At 39.2% G+C, this 23,050-nt stretch overlaps 2 protein-coding genes across 2 annotated transcripts; one reads left to right on the top strand and one right to left on the bottom strand.

Moving 5' to 3' along the window:
• eppk1 (epiplakin 1) lies at window positions 1-12,780 on the top strand. Its single transcript, XM_042225390.1, has 3 exons — window positions 1-128; window positions 3,448-3,566; window positions 4,257-12,780. Exon 3 carries the CDS (start codon window positions 4,270-4,272, stop codon window positions 12,778-12,780), a length of 8,511 nt encoding a protein of 2,836 aa, XP_042081324.1. The 5' UTR covers window positions 1-128; window positions 3,448-3,566; window positions 4,257-4,269.
• On the bottom strand, window positions 11,899-23,050 carry fbxl6 (F-box and leucine-rich repeat protein 6). The gene is made up of 10 exons (XM_005943589.3): window positions 22,940-23,050; window positions 18,201-18,800; window positions 17,405-17,563; window positions 17,269-17,332; window positions 16,401-16,532; window positions 15,884-15,991; window positions 15,666-15,779; window positions 14,890-15,121; window positions 14,430-14,670; window positions 11,899-14,301 (listed from the first exon to the last, which is right to left on the bottom strand). Exons 2-10 carry the CDS (start codon window positions 18,716-18,718, stop codon window positions 14,172-14,174), a joined length of 1,698 nt encoding a protein of 565 aa, XP_005943651.1. The 5' UTR covers window positions 18,719-18,800; window positions 22,940-23,050; the 3' UTR covers window positions 11,899-14,171.

Genomic DNA, 23,050 nt, shown 5'->3' on the forward strand with positions numbered 1-23,050 from the left:
ATATCTGACCACTGAGGAGTGAATACCTCTGAGATGCTGGGAGCACTTCAGGGTTGTGGTATCTTTCATACCAGCTGAAGCTGAACGCTCGCCGGTGCAGAGCTGGGATATCATCCAAGCACGTTTGGGTAAGAGCAAGTTTATTTAAAATCTTTTTTTTAGTTTGGTTGTGTAAAAATCAGTAGTGTCTTTGTTTTGGTTTTTCTAAAGAAAACAAACTTTTTCCTTGAGTTGCGTTTACATAAAACTGGAACCACATTTAGAAAATTATTTTCTTCAGAGTGAGAAAGTGGAGACTGCATTGGCAAAGTAAAGCGAGAGGAAGCAGAACGTGTGTCTATCCTGTCCTGTTAGCCAACACCCTCAGATAAAAGGGAATGCGCACATTCCTCACTGATCACCTTTGACCGCCGCTGGTAAAATAAATGTGCCCGTATGTCACTAATGAGGCTTTCAACAAGTCTAAACACTGTGCTGACATCACCCTGGGATCTATTTACACAATGACTCCAAGACTTTCCGCAGTTACAGCTACAAAAACTGTTGTGCAACGCCTGAATCAGTGGTACTATATTGCCTCATTCATTCCTAGCCAGTAAGTTGTATTTTATTGCTGGGGTGGCATTAAAAATGCACCACAATGGCTGAAGTGCACATAGGATGTAATTAGGCTTGTTGCTACAAGTGAGAGAAAGTTGTGAGCAATTTGCAGTTCAGTGTCAATCTTAATACTGCTCTATTGATTCTCCACAAAAGCATGCTAGATTAGCTGTTTATCAATGCCAACATCTTGTCATCCAGACAGATCCTTGGCTCAGCCTAAAGATTTACAGTTAGGATTATCATAACTCGTTCATGTCGCGTGATTATATATTCCTTAGGAAGTATATAGTCCACTTTCTTACTGAACTGGTACTATTTTATATCAGTTGTTACTTGTGGTTTTTAAGACTTTCCTCATCTAAAATCAAAGTAAATAATTTAACTTTACAAGAAAATACAGAAGTCAGAGCTCACAAAAGTGATTCTTTGTTATGGTACTACTGTATAGTCTAATGTAACTAAATGCTCTTTTGACTTTAGTTCTACATTAGTGAGGCCTTTAATCAGTTCTCCTTAACACCATCACACAGCTGTGAAGTCAATTATGTTTTTTAGCGCTGAGGTTCCAGAGTTGTTTGCTGGAGTCTGGTATGTTCAGGGGTGTGTCATGTATGCTGGTGCCAACAATAAAGCCCAGAAACACCTCTGCAAACCAAGTCTGACTAAGATCAACTGTAACTAAGAGTACTAGATAATTCTATTTCCACATTTGCAACAGTGTCACTAAAAATGGAACTTTATGATGAAATACACACATGTGGCAGATCATACCTAATAAAGAGGCCTCTGAATATACACTCAGTTGTGCTTAGAGGTCTTATAAAGACAAAAAAGAAAGCAAAATCTTTTAAAAAGTCATTTATTTTATATCTGCTCTTGCATTGAATGGACAGTGCCTTCCTTCACTGAGGAAAAGGCATTTAGTGGAGAGACCAGTAAACAGTGAAGCTGTGTTTGCAGAGTTAGGTAACTTGTTAACTTTGTGCAGGAAATGTATTTGCCTTTATGATATGACAAGCAAATTCAGATGGTGCCATAAATGTACAGTAAATGCTTGACAGCTTCAAAAACATTCAAATATTTACAAAGTGGGTGACGAACTCAAGATGTAAATTGAGCACTTGCAGGTAGAGATACCGAACTGCCACAGACCTGCTGCTCTTGTACAAATAAAGAGTTCAGCAGACCTCAGATCCACAGCTGTTTGTGTTACTCTGCTTATCTTGGTTACTTGGAGCATCTTTTTGCCACATTATCAATAACAGCTGTTAAATACACTTCTCAGGTAGAGCAGCTCACACAGCCTAAACCAAACACTTTACCACAGTAAACAAGTGAAAATAATCACATACACAGTGGAGCTTTATCTGTGACTTAACAGTTAACATGTTTCTGAGTAGATTGGCTGAGTTTCAGTTCACACCCTTTTTTTCTGAGCCTTATTGTGTTGACTCCCACAGGTGTTATGACATCATTTGTGACAGTTACCAACCCCCACAAGGCTGAAAGACTGGTTCTCAGAAAATTGTGAAATCACTACATTTTTTTTGACACTTTTTATTTGTTTAGGAACATTTTTATGCAACAAGATAAAAGAAAAAAAAGAAAAAGAAAAAACAGAAACAGTATGAGGTCATGGGAAGCTAACATGCACCTGTACATACATCTGCACATCCACACATACATAGAAATCACTACATTTTTGTATGCAATAGTAATTACTAGCTATGAGAATAATTAACTGAGATTTTTTTGAAAATCTCTTTGTAAAGCTTTTTCAGTACAGTAACATCTCATGTACCACATAAGAATATGCTTAAAGGTTATACATTTGCTTTTATTATTCCCTGTTTTTCAGTTTAGTACCCTAAGTACAAGTGGATGTGTATAAATTTGGGTTATGTTGTAGAATTTGTAAACAAGCTCTTTATAAGTTCTTTAAATGGGGATTTAAATGGGGTTCTTTAAATTTAAAAGGGATTAATAAAGTTTTATCTAATCTAATCTCTAATCTAAATAATACTGGACCGGAATGCAAATCGCTTCGGTTTTTTAAAACATTTATATATTATTTTACCTTGAAGCTGATATTTTTATGCCATGGTGACTTTAGCTCTTTTGTGACTTTTTCTGGCTAGACATAAAAAATGAGGGTCTGACAGGCAAACAAAACTCAGCCACAAGTTTATAAAACTTTTAATCTCTACTGGAACCCAAAACAAAGTTCTGCAGATTTAGACTCTGGTGCACAGGATTGCAAGAGATATGAACTCTTGTATTTGCAGTTATTGGTTTTCCTTTGCATGTTGTTGCAAAACAGGGCATCTGGCTGTTCCAGTTTTGACACACCATTATTATTGCCAAAAGCAAATGGGGGACGTTCTCACACAATATGTAATTAATAGTTTCTTTTGTTGTTGAATCTGTGCAGGGACATGATGAAATGATAAGAAAAACTATTAGAAAACAAAAAACAAAAGACCTGCCCACATGGGTTTATAAGACACATACACACAGACAGTACAGTTAGGCTTTATTTTTATGGGGTGGGTGGGTCAGTCATGGACAGTAGTTGTTTGCAAGCAAGCCATACAGACTTGAATAATTGTCATGGTAACAACTTATAATTAAAGTATTACTAACATAGTAGGAAAAAAAAAACGTTTTACCTACATCCTGTCGATTGTCTCATATGCAGTCTGCATAGGTCAGTGATGAAATGGTGTGTATTTTACCCATATGTGATTTAGAAAGTTCATGAGAAATGTCATAAACTAATTTCAATATCAAATCATTAACACAAAGTTTAAGATTAAACTTATTACAACCGCCTTATCTTTCCAGGGACGGAGTTTCAAAGCCCTGAGATCGTAAAAACCAGGAAGCCACTGGCGTTGGATCTTGTATTTTGGAACAACAGAGAGCATCCAAGGCTGTCCACGTACTCCTAAGGAAATTGAAAGGTTTGATATTACAGTTGGAAGATAATATATTCCAAAACTTACACTACAATTAATAGAAATAAAACTAATTACCATCTATTTCAATTTCAATTGCTCCAGACTAGTTATTAAGTTATTTAAGCGATTCAGAGTTATGCTGGATACTAATGTGTTAATTTTACCAGACTTCAGTACTATTTGTCATTGCAAACTATTCTACAACCTTCTCTACCTTGCTGGAGTATATTCTCTATCACATTAGTCTCTATTACTAGTGAAAGGTCACTGTTGCATCCAGCATAAAACTCTGCCCAATTAATCTTGTGGTGCTCGCTGCTGTGGCGACCCCTTGTGGCAAGGGAAAATAGCTTTACAGTTAGTACATAACAATGTCACTGTCAAACATGTAACGTTAGAAATTGCATTATGGCGCAAAACAGCAGTAGTAAAAGAAATTTTTTGACAAAATGTCTTACTGCATCTAATTTGGTGAACGTCTGAATAATTTGTGTATAAAAAAAATAACTGTATAAAAACCTGACAAGTTTTTCTTTCTTTTTTTTAACATACAAATCAATACATGTGTATTTTATAATCAGTTTAACTGCAGTGTGCCCAAATGTATCTTAGAGCTGTGCTTTACAATTACTTACAATGCATAAAATACCATATACAAAACAAGCTCTGTAACTGTTTATGTGTTAACACAGCCCTTTAGGTCAAGATGGACACCAACCTTAAGGACGGCGGTGTGAAGCAAAATGCCTGCACAAAAGTCCATGAACCTGTGGCTGGTATATTTCTGGAAAAGACAAAGACAAAGATAACCATATATGAAGCCATGAAGAAGCGTATGCTTAAGCCAGGAACAGCACTGGCTCTGCTTGAAGCACAAGCTGCCACAGTAGGTATTGTAGATCCAGTAAACAACCAAAAGCTTCCTGTAGAGGATGCTGTTAAAAAGGGAATAGTTGGATCAGAGATGAAAGACAAACTCCTTAAAGCAGAAAAAGCCATCACTGGGTATGTAGACCCCTACACCAACCAAATGATATCTGTATTCCAAGCTATGCAAAAAGATTTAGTTCCAAAAGATTATGGATTGAGGCTGCTGGAAGCACAGATAGCCACAAAAGGCCTGTTTGATCCTGTCGATAAGACAAATATTTCAGTTGACTCTGCAATTCAGAAGGGCTACTATGAAAAAGATTTGCTGAAGGACCAAATGTCAGAGCTCAGAGTGTTTTATCATCCAACTTTGCAACAAAATCTTAACTACAGAGGCCTCCAAGAGCAATGCATCGTGGAGCCCGATACAGGCCTGTTGCTTCTTCCTGTCTGCATCACCTTCAAAGGTCTGCGCAAAGGCATTTCCTCCACCGAGCTCCTTGAATCAAAGATCATCGACAAAGAAACATATGATAACCTGCAAAAGGGGAAGACCACAACACAGGACGTGATGTTGATTGAAACAGTGAAAGAATACCTGGAAGGCAAAGGCAGCATTGCAGGCATTGCTATACTCTCAACCAATCAGAGAATGAGCATTTATAAAGCCATGAAGCAAGGCATACTGATGCCTGGGACATCACTTGTTCTCTTGGAGGCACAAGCTGCTACTGGATACATGATTGATCCTGTAGAAAATAAAAAGTACACTGTGGATGAAGCTGTCAAAAGCAAACTTATTGGCCCAGAATATCATGCAAAGCTGCTCTCTGCTGAGCGGGCAGTGACCGGATACAAAGACCCATACACCAGTGAAACTATATCCCTGTTTCAAGCACTCTCAAAAGACCTCATCGTCAAACAACATGGAATCCGCCTACTTGAAGCACAAATTGCTACAGGTGGAATAATTGATCCAATCAACAGTCACAGACTTCCTACAGAAGTGGCCTTTAAGAGAGGTTATTTTGATGAACAAATGAATGCCATATTGGAGGATTCAGGGGATGACACAAAAGGCTTTTTTGATCCAAACACAGAAGAAAATCTAACCTATCTTCAGTTGATGGAAAGGTGTGTCACTGATCCTGCTACTGGACTCTGCCTCCTTCCTTTGCGTGATAAATCAGATGGGCTAAATTTTGATTTCATTGACTACCAAACTAAAACAGCCTTCAAGATGGAGAAAGTGAAAGTGACATATGGCAAATATACAGGAATGACAGTATCTCTGTGGGAACTTCTGATGTCAGAATACTTTGATGAAAACCAGAGGCAAGACATCTTTCGAAAATACAGAGAGGGGAAGATAACTATCAAGATGATCATTACAACAGTTCTGGAAGTGATAGAAAAGTCAGTGAAAACAACTCAAGTCGTCTTTGAAGGTATCAGAGACACTGTTACAGCCAAGCAGCTTGTGGAAGCAGATATCATTAGTCAGGAGGTCCTAGAGGACCTGAAGAAGGGAAAGAAGTCAGTGAAGGAAGTCATTGAAGATGAAAATGTAAATGTGTACTTAAAAGGTAAAGACAGCATCGCAGGTATTATGCTTCCTGATTCTCAAATCATGACCATCTACCAGGCCAAACAGAAAGGAAAGCTGATGCCAGGAACTGCTCTGATTCTACTGGAGGCACAGGCAGCAACAGGGTTCATTATTGACCCTATTGGAAATAGAAAGTTTTCAGTTGATGATGCTGTCAAAGCAAAGATTGTGGGGCCTGATGTGTGTCAAAAGCTGCGATCGGCAGAGAAAGCAGTTACTGGATACAAAGATCCATACACTGGAGAAATAATTTCTTTGTTCCAAGCAATGCAAAAAGACCTGATCCTAAAAGACCATGGCATTAGGCTCCTGGAGGCCCAAATTGCCACTGGTGGGATCATCGACCCAGTGAACAGCCATCGCATACCTGTCCATGTGGCTTATAAGAAGGGGTACTTTAATGAAGAAATGAATCAGATCCTGGATGATCCAAGTGATGACACCAAGGGATTCTTTGACCCCAACACCCACGAGAACCTGACATACTTGCAGCTCATGGCCAGATGTGTAACAGATCCTAGTACCGGCCTGTGCCTCTTACCTCTCAAAGGCAAGAGCAACAAAATAAAGGTAGATGACAACATTAGGGAATTGTTTAAAACAACAATAGTTACTGTAAAGTACGGTAGGTTCAAGGGCAAACGCACAACATTGTGGGATCTTATCAACTCAGAATATCTGTCTGAAGACAAACGACAGGAGTTTTTCAAGCTCTTCAGGTCAAAGAAAATCACAATTCAGCAACTAACTGAGACCATTGTAGAGATCATTGAGAGTAAGGAGATACGACAGCAAGAAGGACTGAAGTTTGAAGGTCTCAGAGGAGAAGTCTCTGCTGTGGATCTTTTGGATCTTAAAATTGTGGATAAAAACACCTACAACAGTTTGATCACTGGAAACATGACCAGCAGTGATGTGATGAAAATGGACAGTGTGAGAGCCTACCTACAAGGAAAAAGCTGTGTAGCTGGGTTGATACTGCAACCTTCAAATAAAAAACTAAGCATTCACGAGGCACAGAGAATTGGCATTCTTGCACCTGGGACTGCCCTTTGCCTCCTTGAAGCACAAGCAGCTACAGGATTTGTTGTTGATCCTCTGAATAACAAAAAACTTACAGTTGAACAAGCTCTCAAAGAAAAGTTGATTAGTCCACAGATGTATGAAAAACTTTTGTCTGCGGAAAGAGCAGTCACTGGTTACAAAGATCCATACACAGGTCAGAAGATCTCGCTCTTCCAAGCGTTGAAAAAAGATCTTATTGTCAACCAGCATGGCATTCGTTTACTTGAGGCCCAGATTGCTACAGGTGGTATCATCGATCCCTTAAAGTGTCTCCACTTACCCCTTGAAGTTGCATACAAGAAGGGATATTTTGATGAAGAACTTAATCAAATCCTAACAGACCCAACTGATGACACAAAGGGCTTTTTTGACCCAAACACAAAAGAAAATCTGACATACATGGAGATGTTGGGGAGATGTGTGAAAGATAAGGAAACTGGACTGTTTCTCCTGCCACTGAATGACACACCAAAAGCTACAGCTACAAAGAAAAAGATGTATTCTGACACAGAGATTAAGGAAGAGTTTGAAAAGACAAGTGTCAGCATATCTGTAGGACACTATTCTGGAAAATCGGTTACTCTATGGGACTTGATTCATTCTGGCTACTTTACTGAGGATCAGCGACTTGAACTGATTGAAAAGTACAGAACAAGGCAGATTAGTACCCAGACCATAATCACATTAGTGATAACCACAATAGAAAAACTGGAGAAGACTGAAACTCCCAAAATGATAATGGGTCTGAGAAAGCATGTCACTGCAAAACAACTACTGGATTCTGAAATCATTGATGCAGAAACATTTAAACAGGTGAAAGAAGGAAAACTCAATTTAGAAACAATAGCGCAGAGTGAACCTGTGAGAGGATACCTAAAAGGATCTGGAAGCATTGCTGGAGTGAAGGTTTATCCATCCCAGAAAGTGATGAGCATATATGAAGCAAGAAATGAAGACCTGTTGACACCTGGCATTGCACTTCTACTACTTGAAGCTCAAGCTGCAACAGGATGGATCATTGATCCCCTCAAAAATGAGTTCCATGCTGTGGAAGAGGCTGTAAAAGGAAGACTGATTGGGCCAGATGTACGTGAGCAACTTCTCTCAGCTGAACGAGCTGTCACTGGGTATAAAGATCCATATACAGATGTGACAATATCACTGTTTGAAGCCATGCAAAAAAAGCTGAGAGAAAGAAGCTATGGCCTTCGGATACTTGATGTGCAGATAGCAACAGGAGGAATTATTGACCCAAATCAAAGTCACAGACTGCCAATTCATATTGCTATCAAAAAAGGATGTCTGGATGAAGAAACTCAAAAAATTCTGTTGAACCCCACAGATGATGAAAAAGGATTCTTTGACCCAAATACCAAAGAAAAACTGTCATACAGTCAGCTCATGAATAGATGTGAGAAAGATGATAAAACTGGGCTACTTCTTCTACCGCTGCATGAAGAAAAAGGCCGTGTATTTCACACAGATGAGCAAATCGAGCATGCTTTGAAAAACAAAATGATGACCTTGAATGTGGGAAAATTTAAAAACAAGGAGGTCACACTGTGGGAAGTGCTGCTATCTGAATACATATCAGAACAAAAAAGGGAGCAGCTTATACAGCAATACCGGACAGGAGTGACCAAAATTGAGGAGATGATTGAAATACTCACAGTTATAGTCACAGAGGTATCATCCAAGGAAAGAAAGTTCAAAGGACTACGAAAACAAGTCTCAGCCAGTGAATTATTTGAGTCAAAGATCATCTCAAAGGACCTTTTCACCCAAATTATAAAAGGTGAAGTAACAGAAGAAACTGTTGTCAAAATGGAAAATATTCAGAAGTATCTTGGAGCAACAAACTGTATAGCAGGTGTGAGAGTTGAATCAACAAAAAAGATGATGAGCATCTATGAAGCTAAAAGCAAAGGTTTGCTGACTCCAGGTACATCTCTGGTTCTGCTGGAAGCCCAAGCTGCCACAGGCTTTATCATTGACCCAATCAACAACAAGAAACTTTCTGTAGAAGAAGCTGTGGCTCAAGGAGTGGTTGGGAAGGAGTGGGAAAAAAAACTGATCTCAGCAGAAAGGGCAGTGACAGGATACAAAGATCCCTATACTGGACAAACAATTTCTTTGTTCCAGGCCTTGAAAAAAGATCTCATTGTGAAAGATCATGGAATTCGTCTCCTTGAAGCTCAAATTGCAACTGGAGGAATAATCGATCCAGTCCATAGCCATCGAGTCCCCATACAGGTGGCATATCAGAGAGGTTACTTTGATGAAGAAATGAACCAGATTTTATCTGATGCTGATGATGACACCAAGGGCTTCTTTGACCCCAACACTCAGGAGAACCTCACATATCTCCAGCTGATTGAGAGGTGCGTCAGAGACCCAAATACAGAGCTTAACTTACTGTCTATTGTGAAGAAAGGAGAGTTTTACTTCTTTGTGGATGAGGCAACTAAATGTATTCTGAAGTCTACAACAACAACCCGAGCTGAAGGAAAATACAGAGGTCAAACAGTGTCTCTCTGGGATCTACTCTATTCCAAATACATCACTGAGGAGAAGCGGAGAGACCTTGTGCAACAGTACAAGGCTGGATCAATCACAATAGAGCGCTTTTTAGAAATCATCCTGACAATCATTGAGCAGCATACACAAGACACAACCTCATCATCTTCTTCAATTGTCATGTCCCAGCCACCAGAAACTAAAGTAGACAGTAGCACAACAAAAACTACCATCACCACTACAATTACAGAAACTAGTGAAGTTGAAAAGTTCCATGGAATCAGAAAAGATGTCTCTGCTACTGAGCTGCTCGAATCCAAAATCATTGATGAGAAACTCTACAAAGATCTTAGCGCTGGAAAAGTTACAGTAACAGAAGTAAGTGAAATGGATTCAGTGCGCAAATACCTTGAGGGGACCAACAGCATTGCAGGAGTTTATCTTCAGTCCACCAAAAAGACAATGAGTATCTATGAAGCTAAAAGCAAAGGTCTGCTGACTCCAGGTACATCTCTGGTTCTGCTGGAAGCCCAAGCTGCCACAGGCTTTATCATTGACCCAGTCAACAACAAAAAGCTTTCTGTAGAGGAAGCTGTGGCTCAAGGAGTGGTTGGGAAAGAGTGGGAAAAAAAACTGATCTCAGCAGAAAAGGCAGTGACAGGATACAAAGATCCGTACACTGGAAAAACAATTTCTTTGTTCCAGGCCTTGAAAAAAGATCTCATTGTGAAAGATCATGGAATTCGTCTCCTTGAAGCTCAAATTGCAACTGGAGGAATAATTGACCCAGTGCACAGTCACAGAGTGCCTGTACAAGTGGCATATGAAAGAGGTTACTTTGATGAAGAAATGAACCAGATTTTATCGGATCCTGATGATGACACCAAGGGCTTCTTTGACCCCAACACTAAGGAGAACCTCACATACCTCCATCTAGTTGAGAGGTGTATTACAGATCCTATTACAGGCCTCAGTTTACTTGTCATTGTCAAGAAAGGAGAGTTTTACTTCTTTGTGGACGAGGCAACTAAACGTATTCTGAAGTCTACAACAACAACCCGAGCTGGAGGAAAATACAGAGGAAAAACTGTGTCTCTCTGGGATCTACTCTACTCCAAATATATAATTGAAGAGAAGCGGAGAGACCTTGTGCAACAGTACAAGGCTGGATCAATCACAAAAGAGCGCTTTTTAGAAATCATCCTGACAATCATTGAGCAGCATACACAAGACACAACCTCATCATCTTCTTCAATTGTCATGTCCCAACCACCAGAAACTAAAGCAGACAGTAGCACAACAAAAACTACCATCACCACTACAATTACAGAAACTAGTGAAGTTGAAAAGTTCCATGGAATCAGAAAAGATGTCTCTGCTACTGAGCTGCTCAAATCCAAAATCATTGATGAGAAACTCTACAAAGATCTTAGCGCTGGAAAAGTTACAGTAACAGAAGTAAGTGAAATGGATTCAGTGCGCAAATACCTTGAGGGGACCAACAGCATTGCAGGAGTTTATCTTCAGTCCACCCACGAAACCCTCAGTATCTATGAAGCTAAAAGCAAAGGTCTGCTGACTCCAGGTACATCTCTGGTTCTGCTGGAAGCCCAAGCTGCCACAGGCTTTATCATTGACCCAGTCAACAACAAAAAGCTTTCTGTAGAGGAAGCTGTGGCTCAAGGAGTGGTTGGGAAAGAGTGGGAAAAAAAACTGATCTCAGCAGAAAAGGCAGTGACAGGATACAAAGATCCGTACACTGGAAAAACAATTTCTTTGTTCCAGGCCTTGAAAAAAGATCTCATTGTGAAAGATCATGGAATTCGTCTCCTTGAAGCTCAAATTGCAACTGGAGGAATAATTGACCCAGTGCACAGTCACAGAGTGCCTGTACAAGTGGCATATGAAAGAGGTTACTTTGATGAAGAAATGAACCAGATTTTATCGGATCCTGATGATGACACCAAGGGCTTCTTTGACCCCAACACTAAGGAGAACCTCACATACCTCCATCTAGTTGAGAGGTGTATTACAGATCCTATTACAGGCCTCAGTTTACTTGTCATTGTCAAGAAAGGAGAGTTTTACTTCTTTGTGGACGAGGCAACTAAACGTATTCTGAAGTCTACAACAACAACCCGAGCTGGAGGAAAATACAGAGGAAAAACTGTGACTCTCTGGGATCTACTCTACTCCAAATATATAATTGAAGAGAAGCGGAGAGACCTTGTGCAACAGTACAAGGCTGGATCAATCACAATAGAGCGCTTTTTAGAAATCATCCTGACAATCATTGAGCAGCATACACAAGACACAACCTCATCATCTTCTTCAATTGTCATGTCCCAGCCACCAGAAACTAAAGTAGACAGTAGCACAACAAAAACTACCATCACCACTACAATTACAGAAACTAGTGAAGTTGAAAAGTTCCATGGAATCAGAAAAGATGTCTCTGCTACTGAGCTGCTCAAATCCAAAATCATTGATGAGAAACTCTACAAAGATCTTAGCGCTGGAAAAGTTACAGTAACAGAAGTAAGTGAAATGGATTCAGTGCGCAAATACCTTGAGGGGACCAACAGCATTGCAGGAGTTTATCTTCAGTCCACCAAAAAGACAATGAGTATCTATGAAGCTAAAAGCAAAGGTCTGCTGACTCCAGGTACATCTCTGGTTCTGCTGGAAGCCCAAGCTGCCACAGGCTTTATCATTGACCCAGTCAACAACAAAAAGCTTTCTGTAGAGGAAGCTGTGGATCAAAGAGTGGTTGGGAAAGAGTGGAAAAACAAACTGATCTCAGCAGAAAAGGCAGTGACAGGATACAAAGATCCGTACACTGGAAAAACAATTTCTTTGTTCCAGGCCTTGAAAAAAGATCTCATTGTGAAAGATCATGGAATTCGTCTCCTTGAAGCTCAAATTGCAACTGGAGGAATAATTGACCCAGTGCACAGTCACAGAGTGCCTGTACAAGTGGCATATGAAAGAGGTTACTTTGATGAAGAAATGAACCAGATTTTATCGGATCCTGATGATGACACCAAGGGCTTCTTTGACCCCAACACTAAGGAGAACCTCACATACCTCCATCTGTTGAGAGGTGTATTACAGATCCCATTACAGGCCTCAGTTTACTTCCCACTACAGAAGTGAACAGCAATTCGCTTCTTCAATAACTGAATATAGCATTAAAAAAAAAGCTTCCTTCTGAACTAAAAAAAAGATACTTTAGAAGTTGTACTTAACATGTGAAGACAATATACTGCAATATTATCATTACTAAAATGTGAACCAGGAGATTGATTACAAAAGACCTTTGCCTATTTGCTTTTATTGTACAATTTTGGAAGTGTAATAAATGCATATATGTTTTTTTTTAAAGAAAAAAAAACCCATTTATAATTACCAAAGAAAATGGAACAATTGTTTTTATTGTAGAAAGTGGTCACAGAACTGACATACACAATGGAATTAATACATTTTTAATTGAGAGATATAAACCAAAGACTGTGCTTACAACCACTATTGTAACCAAAATTCAGCATTTACATTTAATTTGCACCTAGTAAAGCTGAAAATCCCAGCTTTATATAAATCAATATACATAGTAAAGAGGTCTTAAGTCTCTTTATGTCTTTGCTTTTTAAAATGTTGAATTTTTAATGCTGTTTTTATGGTTTACCATTTTTCATGTTGTTGTGGGACATATGACTCTGTTTCTTTTACACTCATGGAAGTAGTTGAGTCAAGACAGACCCAAGTTTAATTAACCTAAATGGGTAGTGCTGTTTCAAATTTGGGCAAAAATTGAATGTGGGTAGATTTAAAATACTTTTTTTGCCCTTGTTTTTGTTTATTCTGTTATTTGGCCCAATAAACAAGTGAATACTATATTGTGTCTTTTATTATCAAACACTCTCCTTTGACCATGTTTACATTATTGGAAAAATCATATAGGCACTTAGATCCATTCATGTGTTTACATGTATTTGCTATTCTTAAACATGTTGCTACAAGCAAGGTATGAATCCAGTATGACCAGTCCCTTAAGATGACAAATGTAAATTTATACTGACAGGACAGCACTCTCTAGTGGAAATAAAGACCAATACAACCCTGATTCTCTTGTGACATGTTAAACATTTATTTTTGATCAAAAATTAAAAAAAAAAACAGAAATCACATTTAAAAAAAAAAGATACACGCAAATGAATACTTAGTTTTACAAATAAAATGATCTATATACAGTACTAGGTGTCACGCATTGTGTGTTGGTTATTGTCAAAACAAAAAACAAAACCCCCCACCTGACATTAATGCAGTAGTAACAGGTTTGCAAACTACTGCTTCTTGCATTCAAACACAGAAATGTCAATTTCGTACCAACAACAGACAGAAAAAATGTCTATCAAAAAAAAAAAGTCCTGAGGGCAAAATATTCACATCGATTAGACAATATAACCCACAGCGAGGCCTGCATTAAGATATTCAAGTCTGCCTTGTAAACTTGGTTTCTCATTTCTGGAACCACATGAATGTGAGAGCTATTCCAATTTGTCCAGCAGCTGCCGGATGTCTTCTTGGCCACGATAAATCCTCTTTACACCTCTTGGGAGATAGCGGCAGGATGAAAGGTTGAGGTAGTCTAGAGCAGTCATTTGTCCAATGACTGGCCTGCAAAACAAAGCACAGACGTGAATGGGAACGACTGATTAATTCTCAGTTCTTTTTGGTTGCACTTTGTCTAATAAAGAGGTTATTTTGGATTTGCGGCGCTACTGAGGTAAGTACAAAACAACTACCTGAGTGCACGTGGTGTAATTCTGGTCCCACTCAAGTTCAGTGAGCGCAGTGTGTCTGCCTCAGCTTGACAAAGGTAACTCATTGCTAACTCCAAGTCTTCCTCAGTGAAGAGCTGATGTGCAATGTCCAGCTGTTGCAAAGTTCGACTCCATTTTTGGGTCAACGTGTGAAGTCCTTTCTTAAGCGATGACAGCCCAACATGGCTGCTGAAATATTGTCCCCAGAACAAACATTCAAGCTCTGCCAAATACAAGACAGTAAAATAAAGCAGATAAATGTTTGAAATGGTTTTAAAATGTGAAGCCTTCAAATAATTCAGACACATTTTGTGTACAAACTGTACTAAACTGTCCTGACTCCGACTTCCAGGTCATCATAGATTCATTCTGAAAAAGCCAAACTGAGCTGCTCGGTATTGGTGACATAAAGCAAAAAGCATTAATTTCCTGACAAACATACCTAGACAGGGTAAAGCTGCAAGACCAGACGCTGTGATTCGAGAACAGCCTCGCAGGTCCAGCACTCGCAGTTTGGGGGAATCGAAGAGAATGTCCCTCAAATCTCTGTCGGTCAAATAGGAAAACGATGTGGTTGCGATACAAAGCTCCTCCAGTAATGGGAAGCCTGATGTTGGGTCGATACCAAAACGCATTCCCTTATGAAGAGGTTGGACGTTCATCATTCGGAAGGTCTGATGGGAAGCAGTACGTAAGCATCACGGGAGAACAAGTAACCTTTAGCAAAGTGCAAACTGTGCCAGTAGATAAGAAATTACAGCTACTGGCTTTAGTGCTACTTGGGCGTTTCCTTATTTTCTGTCACATACATGCTGCACAGTAGCCAAGTATAAGAGGAATAAGAACTACTTTAGACTGTCAATGAAATAAAGTCATTCTACTAGAGTCCAAGAATAAAAGGTGGAGCAGGAATTGTGAAGAACATGCTCACTTAAATAACTGTTCTGTAGCATTTAAAATAAAAAATTAAAAAATAAAATTATATAAAACCAGGGTTCATAACGATATTTTCAAATGCACCTTGTTTTTTCAACCAGCAGTCAAGAACCAAGAGATCCAAAAAGTCTTTGAAAAGCTGGAATTTAAATATTAACAATAAACAATCAATCAACAATTAATAAAACGCCTGCTTTTCTTCATCTTCTTAATTAAGAGTTTAAACTTTAATGTAAAAAAGCTAATGTAGTCACACTAAAACAGAGAAGACCTTTGTTTTACCTTGAGCTTAGGGCATGCCATCTGTAGTGCCTGGATGCAAACAGGAAGCTGGCAGTCTTTACTGTCAAGCTTGGTGTTGACCTCCAGCATCTCCAAATCGGGACAGCATCCCCGCTGGAAAAACAAAAAGCAATGCTATGCATTTATTAAGCTCATTTGTCCAGTAGCACTGACTTTGTGTAGCACGTGTTTCACAAACAAAGAGAGAAAAGTCTTACAGTGATTGCAGCCAGAAGTCTGTCATTCTTTAGTCCATGACTGAACAATATTTGCCTGATCTGGCTCCCATGGTTTTCAAGATACTCAAGGAGTCCTTCAACCTGGAACTACAGCAAAAGCAAGTTATCCTGCAAATTCTCTACATGCAATCATGCCTGGATGAAAAAAGCTCTCCTTATGATATATCACCTATATAAAGTGGATGAAGTTTCTTATGAATAAAAAAAAATGATAATCTGCATTGGGAAAATACCCTTAAAGCTCATATAGTTAATATAAGACAAGTAAAAACAGTTGAGATATTTTTCATCATAAATATCTGCTTATCTTGTTTAAAGTGCTTAACATTAAATTCTTGACAAACCCTTAAAGTTACACTTTAAATTTAGAGCAAGCATAGAGAAACGTTCCCTGTACTGTAAAACACTGCACATTCATTGCACTGTGTAACTTCATTACACAGTGAAAGATCTTTGCATGGCTTCTATTAGAAAATCTCTACACAGGTCCAAGTACCTCTGAATACTGGAGATTTAAGCTGTGCAGGGAGCGGCTGTGCAGACCGAGGCTGCGGAAGGCCGCCGCTGTCACTCCTGTGCAGTAAGAAAGCTTGAGGGAGCAAAGATCAGGGCAGTACTGCGACACAACCTGATGATGATTTCAAAAAAAGCCACATACTAAGTATTAAATAATACAGATAAACCAAAATTTTAATAAAACATTTATTCCTTTATATATTGTTTTTAAGTGAACTGTAATTTATGTATGAACAGGATCCAAAATGAACAAACACCAGTGTGTGAAGGGGAGTTTCTCAGTTTAAGACTTATTTTGTATTCAGGCTTGTTAAATTTTGCCTGGTCTTGTCAGGCTAGGAAGAAAATATTCGCAACCAGTGTGGTTTTTTTAATGTAATGTAATCAATATGCTGGAAAATCAAAAATACTCTCTGGACAAAAACAATATCCTATTGGGATACGGGGCTTATGGGATCAGATTATATTTAATGATGGACATCTTAGTTCATTTTTCACTACAGGTTGTCATCAATATGTTCACTGTAAAATATAAAAGGGAGTTACTTCAAATTGCCTCCAACAAACACCAGAAATATTCTTTAACTTTAGACTCTCTAAGCTTGAGAAGCTGAAATCAAATTATTACCAACAAAGAAAAATAATCAATGATTATCAAAACAGTTGCCAAGAAAACGTAAGTCTTGACTATTACTGTATTTTTAAAAATACATTAAGAAATGATTTTTATGTTCTTTTCTTTGAACTTGTGTGAGGAGAGCTTGTTTGTGGATTTATATGTGTATGAATGTACTAATCATTTCAGATGAGAAGATCTTTCAAATAATGTTTAATTCTCGATGACTTACCTCTAATGCATAATCAACGTTCTTTGTCCAGTGACACAGAGAAAAGTCTCGCAGCTGAGAGAATCTAGAAAACAACACAGTTTAGAATTCATTTACATGATTAAGACTTAAGCAAAAAGCTAAATAAAGTACAAACCTGCTGTGTGCCAGCCAGTCCAAAGTGTCCTTAATCTTCTTCTGAGTTTTTGGTAGTTGGCTCCTCCCTGGTGCAATCCAGCAGTGACCGACAGTCACTCTGTGCCACAGGATCGGACTGGAGGCAGCGGCGTTCCACAGACGACAAACTCTCCCCACCCTACACCAAAAACACCAGGAAGAATTAAATGGTGCGGTGCTTAGGACTGTCACTTGACCTCAAGAAGGTTCTCTGGGTCGGTATGCTGGCTTCCTCACACTGAGTGTCTGTATATGTTAGCCCAGTGACACACTATCGACACTTCCAGAGTGTGCCCTGCCTCTGACCCTATGAATGACAGCTGGGATAGCCTCCAGCCTCATCACAAGTCATCATTTGTGAATTGAATTAAATGGAAGAAGATGGATTCATTAACTTTTACTTCCCAAAGTAGAGCTGAAAAATGCATATCCAACACAGCTTTTTAAATGTGAGTATCTCCTTGTTCTATCATAGTAATGTGAATGCGTTAAACTGTTCAATCGCACAAAACAAACATGTAAAGAAATTTCCTTGAAGGGTTTTCTTAATGTTTATCCATAAAGTTAAATAACTTACAGTCTTAATAATAATAATAATAATAAAGGTTATGTAGAGAGATTCAGACTTTAAGTTATGAGATTGATATCCAAGGTATTGAAGTAAGTGAAAGATGATTAGCTTGCATGAAATGATTTTGATTAAAATAGTGTATGCAACATTTCAGTCTTAATCTCATAGGTGTAATTACAAATAAATCACATGTACGACACAATACCTGCATAAAAAGGGCACTGCTCCCTCTTGAATGACCACAATCTGAAAAATATTAATTAGCACCTCCTCAGGCAGGCTGTGGCCCCATCTGTGGTCGTCTTCTTCCTGAGTTATAAACAAATTTGCGACTTTTTCCTCTTTTTCTTTAACTGGTTTACTTTCCAGTTTGGGCTTGGCATTGACTGGCTTCTTTTTCTTGACCTGACTGGCTTTTCCTTTTCCTTTTGCCAACTTCTTCTTTTTGCTCCCCTTCTTTTTCTTAAGAGTCCACACTGACCCGTCATACTGGGAGGTGGAACTCGATATAACGAGAAGCATATCTTCCCCTTGATGGACAGTATAACCAGGCCGGGCAGGTCTGGACACTCGAGCCTTTTTGTGCTTCTTTTTTGCTTTGGCATCTGCAGCTCTTTTCAAAGATGCCTTTTTTGGTCTTGCTCCAGCATCTCCTTGAGCTGATGATGCACCTTCCTCTTTTCCCTGATTCTGTGTTGAGCCTTCTGCTTCAGATGCATCCATAGTTGCTGCTATCTTAAGTTTACAGTGAGATTAAATCCAGGAAAACCAGTTATCAGCATGATAGTCTCATAGGTGGTAATGTCTGGAATGAGAAGCAGATCAAGATAAGTCTGTGAGAGTAATCTGATCTCCACTGGGGGTAAAACAAAACACACATAGTGAAGTGAGAAAAGTGGCAACAAAAACAAAACTGTAAAAGTCACGTCTAAATTATGGTTAGATAAAGTGAACGAGGATGTATCAACATGACTTTAAATTGACCTCCCTATTTGCATATTGTAGACTGCACATAAAATATCAGATTGCTTAAGAATTGATTGTTCAGAACTCCCAATATTTAGGCACAAAATTCCCACTCAGCTGTACAGATGCAAAACATCCTGCACCAGGTCTGTTTCTGCAAATAAGTAATGAGGAGTTTTTATACACAGAACACTTGTAACTATTCACAATAGGTAATCTCACTAAAGTAAAAGTTCGAATAACTACACAGTTGGCATGCTCAGAGTTGAACAGGTTTGTTGATAAAAGTCTTTCTTGAAGAGCTTGGTGTGTGTCAGTAGATGGGGGAAGAGATTTGGTGTGATGTGTTGTTTTCCTCTGCAGAGGATACATTTTTGTGACATACTGCTCCATCTGTAAACTTTACTTACAGTGGGGCAAAAAAGTATTTAGTCAGCCACCGATTGTGCAAGTTCCCCCACCTAAAATGATGACAGAGGTCAGTAATTTGCACCAGAGGTACACTTCAACTGTGAGAGACAGAATGTGAAAAAAAAAATCCATGAATCCACATGGTAGGATTTGTAAAGAATTTATTCGTAAATCAGGGTGGAAAATAAGTATTTGGTCAATAACAAAAATACAACTCAATACTTTGTAACATAACCTTTGTTGGCAATAACAGAGGTCAAACGTTTACTATAGGTCTTTACCAGGTTTGCACACACAGTAGCTGGTATTTTGGCCCATTCCTCCATGCAGATCTTCTCGAGAGCAGTGATGTTTTGGGGCTGTCGCCGAGCAACACGGACTTTCAACTCCCGCCACAGATTTTCTATGGGGTTGAGGTCTGGAGACTGGCTAGGCCACTCCAGGACTTTCAAATGCTTCTTACGGAGCCACTCCTTTGTTGCCCGGGCGGTGTGTTTTGGATCATTGTCATGTTGGAAGACCCAGCCTCGTTTCATCTTCAAAGTTCTCACTGATGGAAGGAGGTTTTGGCTCAAAATCTCACGATACATGGCCCCATTCATTCTGTCCTTAACACGGATCAGTCGTCCTGTCCCCTTGGCAGAAAAACAGCCCCATAGCATGATGTTTCCACCCCCATGCTTCACAGTAGGTATGGTGTTCTTGGGATGCAACTCAGTATTCTTCTTCCTCCAAACACGACGAGTTGAGTTTATACCAAAAAGTTCTACTTTGGTTTCATCTGACCACATGACATTCTCCCAATCCTCTGCTGTATCATCCATGTGCTCTCTGGCAAACTTCAGACGGGCCTGGACATGCACTGGCTTCAGCAGCGGAACACGTCTGGCACTGCGGGATTTGATTCCCTGCCGTTGTAGTGTGTTACTGATGGTGACCTTTGTTACTTTGGTCCCAGCTCTCTGCAGGTCATTCACCAGGTCCCCCCGTGTGGTTCTGGGATCTTTGCTCACCGTTCTCATGATCATTTTGACCCCACGGGATGAGATCTTGCGTGGAGCCCCAGATCGAGGGAGATTATCAGTGGTCTTGTATGTCTTCCATTTTCTGATGATTGCTCCCACAGTTGATTTTTTCACACCAAGCTGCTTGCCTATTGTAGATTCACTCTTCCCAGTCTGGTGCAGGTCTACAATACTTTTCCTGGTGTCCTTCGAAAGCTCTTTGGTCTTGGCCATGGCGGAGTTTGGAGTCTGACTGTTTGAGGCTGTGGACAGGTGTCTTTTATACAGATGATGAGTTCAAACAGGTGCCATTCATACAGGTAACGAGTGGGGGACAGAAAAGCTTCTTACAGAAGACGTTACAGGTCTGTGAGAGCCAGAGATTTTCCTTGTTTGAGGTGACCAAATACTTATTTTCCACCCTGATTTACGAATAAATTCTTTACAAATCCTACCATGTGGATTCATGGATTTTTTTTTCACATTCTGTCTCTCACAGTTGAAGTGTACCTCTGGTGCAAATTACTGACCTCTGTCATCATTTTAAGTGGGGGAACTTGCACAATCGGTGGCTGACTAAATACTTTTTTGCCCCACTGTAGACTACAGACATCTGTTTTTAAACTGAGACATTTGATGTATTTTGATAACAAAGGGTAAGCAAATTACAGCTGCAGGGTTCAAAATAACTAGTGGCCCACTGGGGCCAGTTTCCATGTATCAATTCACTGGCCAAAAATGAACCGACAAATTAGTATTTTTTCATGCAGGTAGTATTTGCAAAGTGCGACTAAATAAAGCAGAGCTGTCTGTATGCAGTCTGTTTATTCAGTTTGAAATGATCATTAAAAAAGGCAGATTTTATAGCCGAAGGCTAACAGCTGTGATTCCTGCAGGGAAAGAGGGCTAGATAATGTTATACATGACAATTATTTTACAGCTTTAGCTACCATTTATTTGGGAGATGTAACTTTATAAAATATAAGTCTACTATTATTTTATACTACATTATTAAAGATAGAGCTTCCAGTATTGAAAACAATTAAATTGGCTTCTTTGGGTCATTAAAAATATTGTAGAGGCCAGTGAAAGTTTGTTATACAGGCCCGTAAGTCAAAACGTGGTATTGTGAACAGTGAACATTAAGAGGCTTTCTGATTTTTTAATTAATTCTACACAAGCTGAAATATTCAAAGCCAATATATGATAGTTAAAGCTGGGATAACATATAAATACAAAAATCTACTGTGGTATGACCAAACATCTAGAAAGTTGCTATTTATGTTAGTCACCTTCTTTACCTGCTTCCATCTGCCTCCATCTCATCCTCTCCCTACCATCATCTGTCACACCCACCCTTCTGTATGTCCTCCTTCAATGCATCCATGGATCTCCTCTGCAGTCTTCCTCCTGTCTGGCATTTCCATATTCAGCATCCCTTGTAAAATATATTCACTATCCCTCCGCTGCACATGCCCAAACCATTTTTAGCTTTGCCTATCAAGCGTGTTCTCCAAATGACTGTCCCTCTGATATCCATCCTAGTCCCTTCCAAAGAAAATCTTCCAACTCTAACACCTTCAGCTCCAACATCTTCAAACCATAAATCCTAGCAGGTCTCACTACCATCTTGTAAACCTTCCATTTAAGTCTTGCTGCTATGCTTCTGTCACAAATCACCCCATCTCCACCCACTCCATCTTCTTCATCTCTTTTGTGCACTGTCCTTAGGATGACTGACCCCAGGTATTTAAACTAACACTAACTTCACTAACTCTATACCTTGCAACTTCTCTATCACACCAGTCTCCATCTCATTCACAAACGTGGATATGTCTAGCTTCTGCTGACTTTCATTTATCTTAAGAGCATACCTCCACCTCTCCAAACTCACTTACACCTTCTACCTACCTTCACTACATCTCACATTGTCCTCTGCAAATATCACAATGATGACCACATCTATAACAATGCCGAGTTGTTACAGCCACATGAAGCCAAGGATCCAATTTTGCGCTGCAGAACTGTAATTTATTTAATTTGTCCCTGTTTTCTATTGTTTGGAGTTTCAATGTGGGGTACAGTAACTGCATCCTGAAAGAGGCTAAGGTGGATTTTACTGAATGCATTTGTAGTTTTGTTGTAGTTTTATGTAACGATATGAGCCATATTAACAGAAATTTGTTGCTCACGTTTGCTAACAAGCAGTTTTCCACTTCAAAACTGCGCGCGCATGTTCATTGTTTGCAAACAGAAAACGGCTCTACCGACGACTTTATGTGAAGCACGAGAAATGACGATCAAACACAATATATTAACATTTTATTATTACTAAGCTCTTACCTACCTAGCCATCGTTTAGAGAGTTAGCTAACGCTACCTGACATCAGTTAACTGAGCTAGTTCCCACAAATCGCCCTGGAGCACAATATGACAAAATACGGCATGGAAATCATTGCGACGGCGGCAGTAAGCATTATCAGAGCCTGTCGATAATTAAACAAATGTTATTAACAGAAATGCTTTTTAAACAATACATTCATAAATTGCTGTTTTACATTACCTGCCGCTAGATCACGAAGACAACTGCAATAAGTGGACCCATAATGCACTTCGCATTGTTGTTGGTTTTTTTTTTTAACAAAAAACTTTATTAAATGTCTTCAAGTAACAA

The sequence above is a fragment of the Haplochromis burtoni genome, unplaced genomic scaffold (assembly GCF_018398535.1).
Source record: "Haplochromis burtoni strain Fernald_Lab_line unplaced genomic scaffold, NCSU_Asbu1 Contig_171, whole genome shotgun sequence".
Classification (NCBI taxonomy): domain Eukaryota; kingdom Metazoa; phylum Chordata; class Actinopteri; order Cichliformes; family Cichlidae; genus Haplochromis; species Haplochromis burtoni.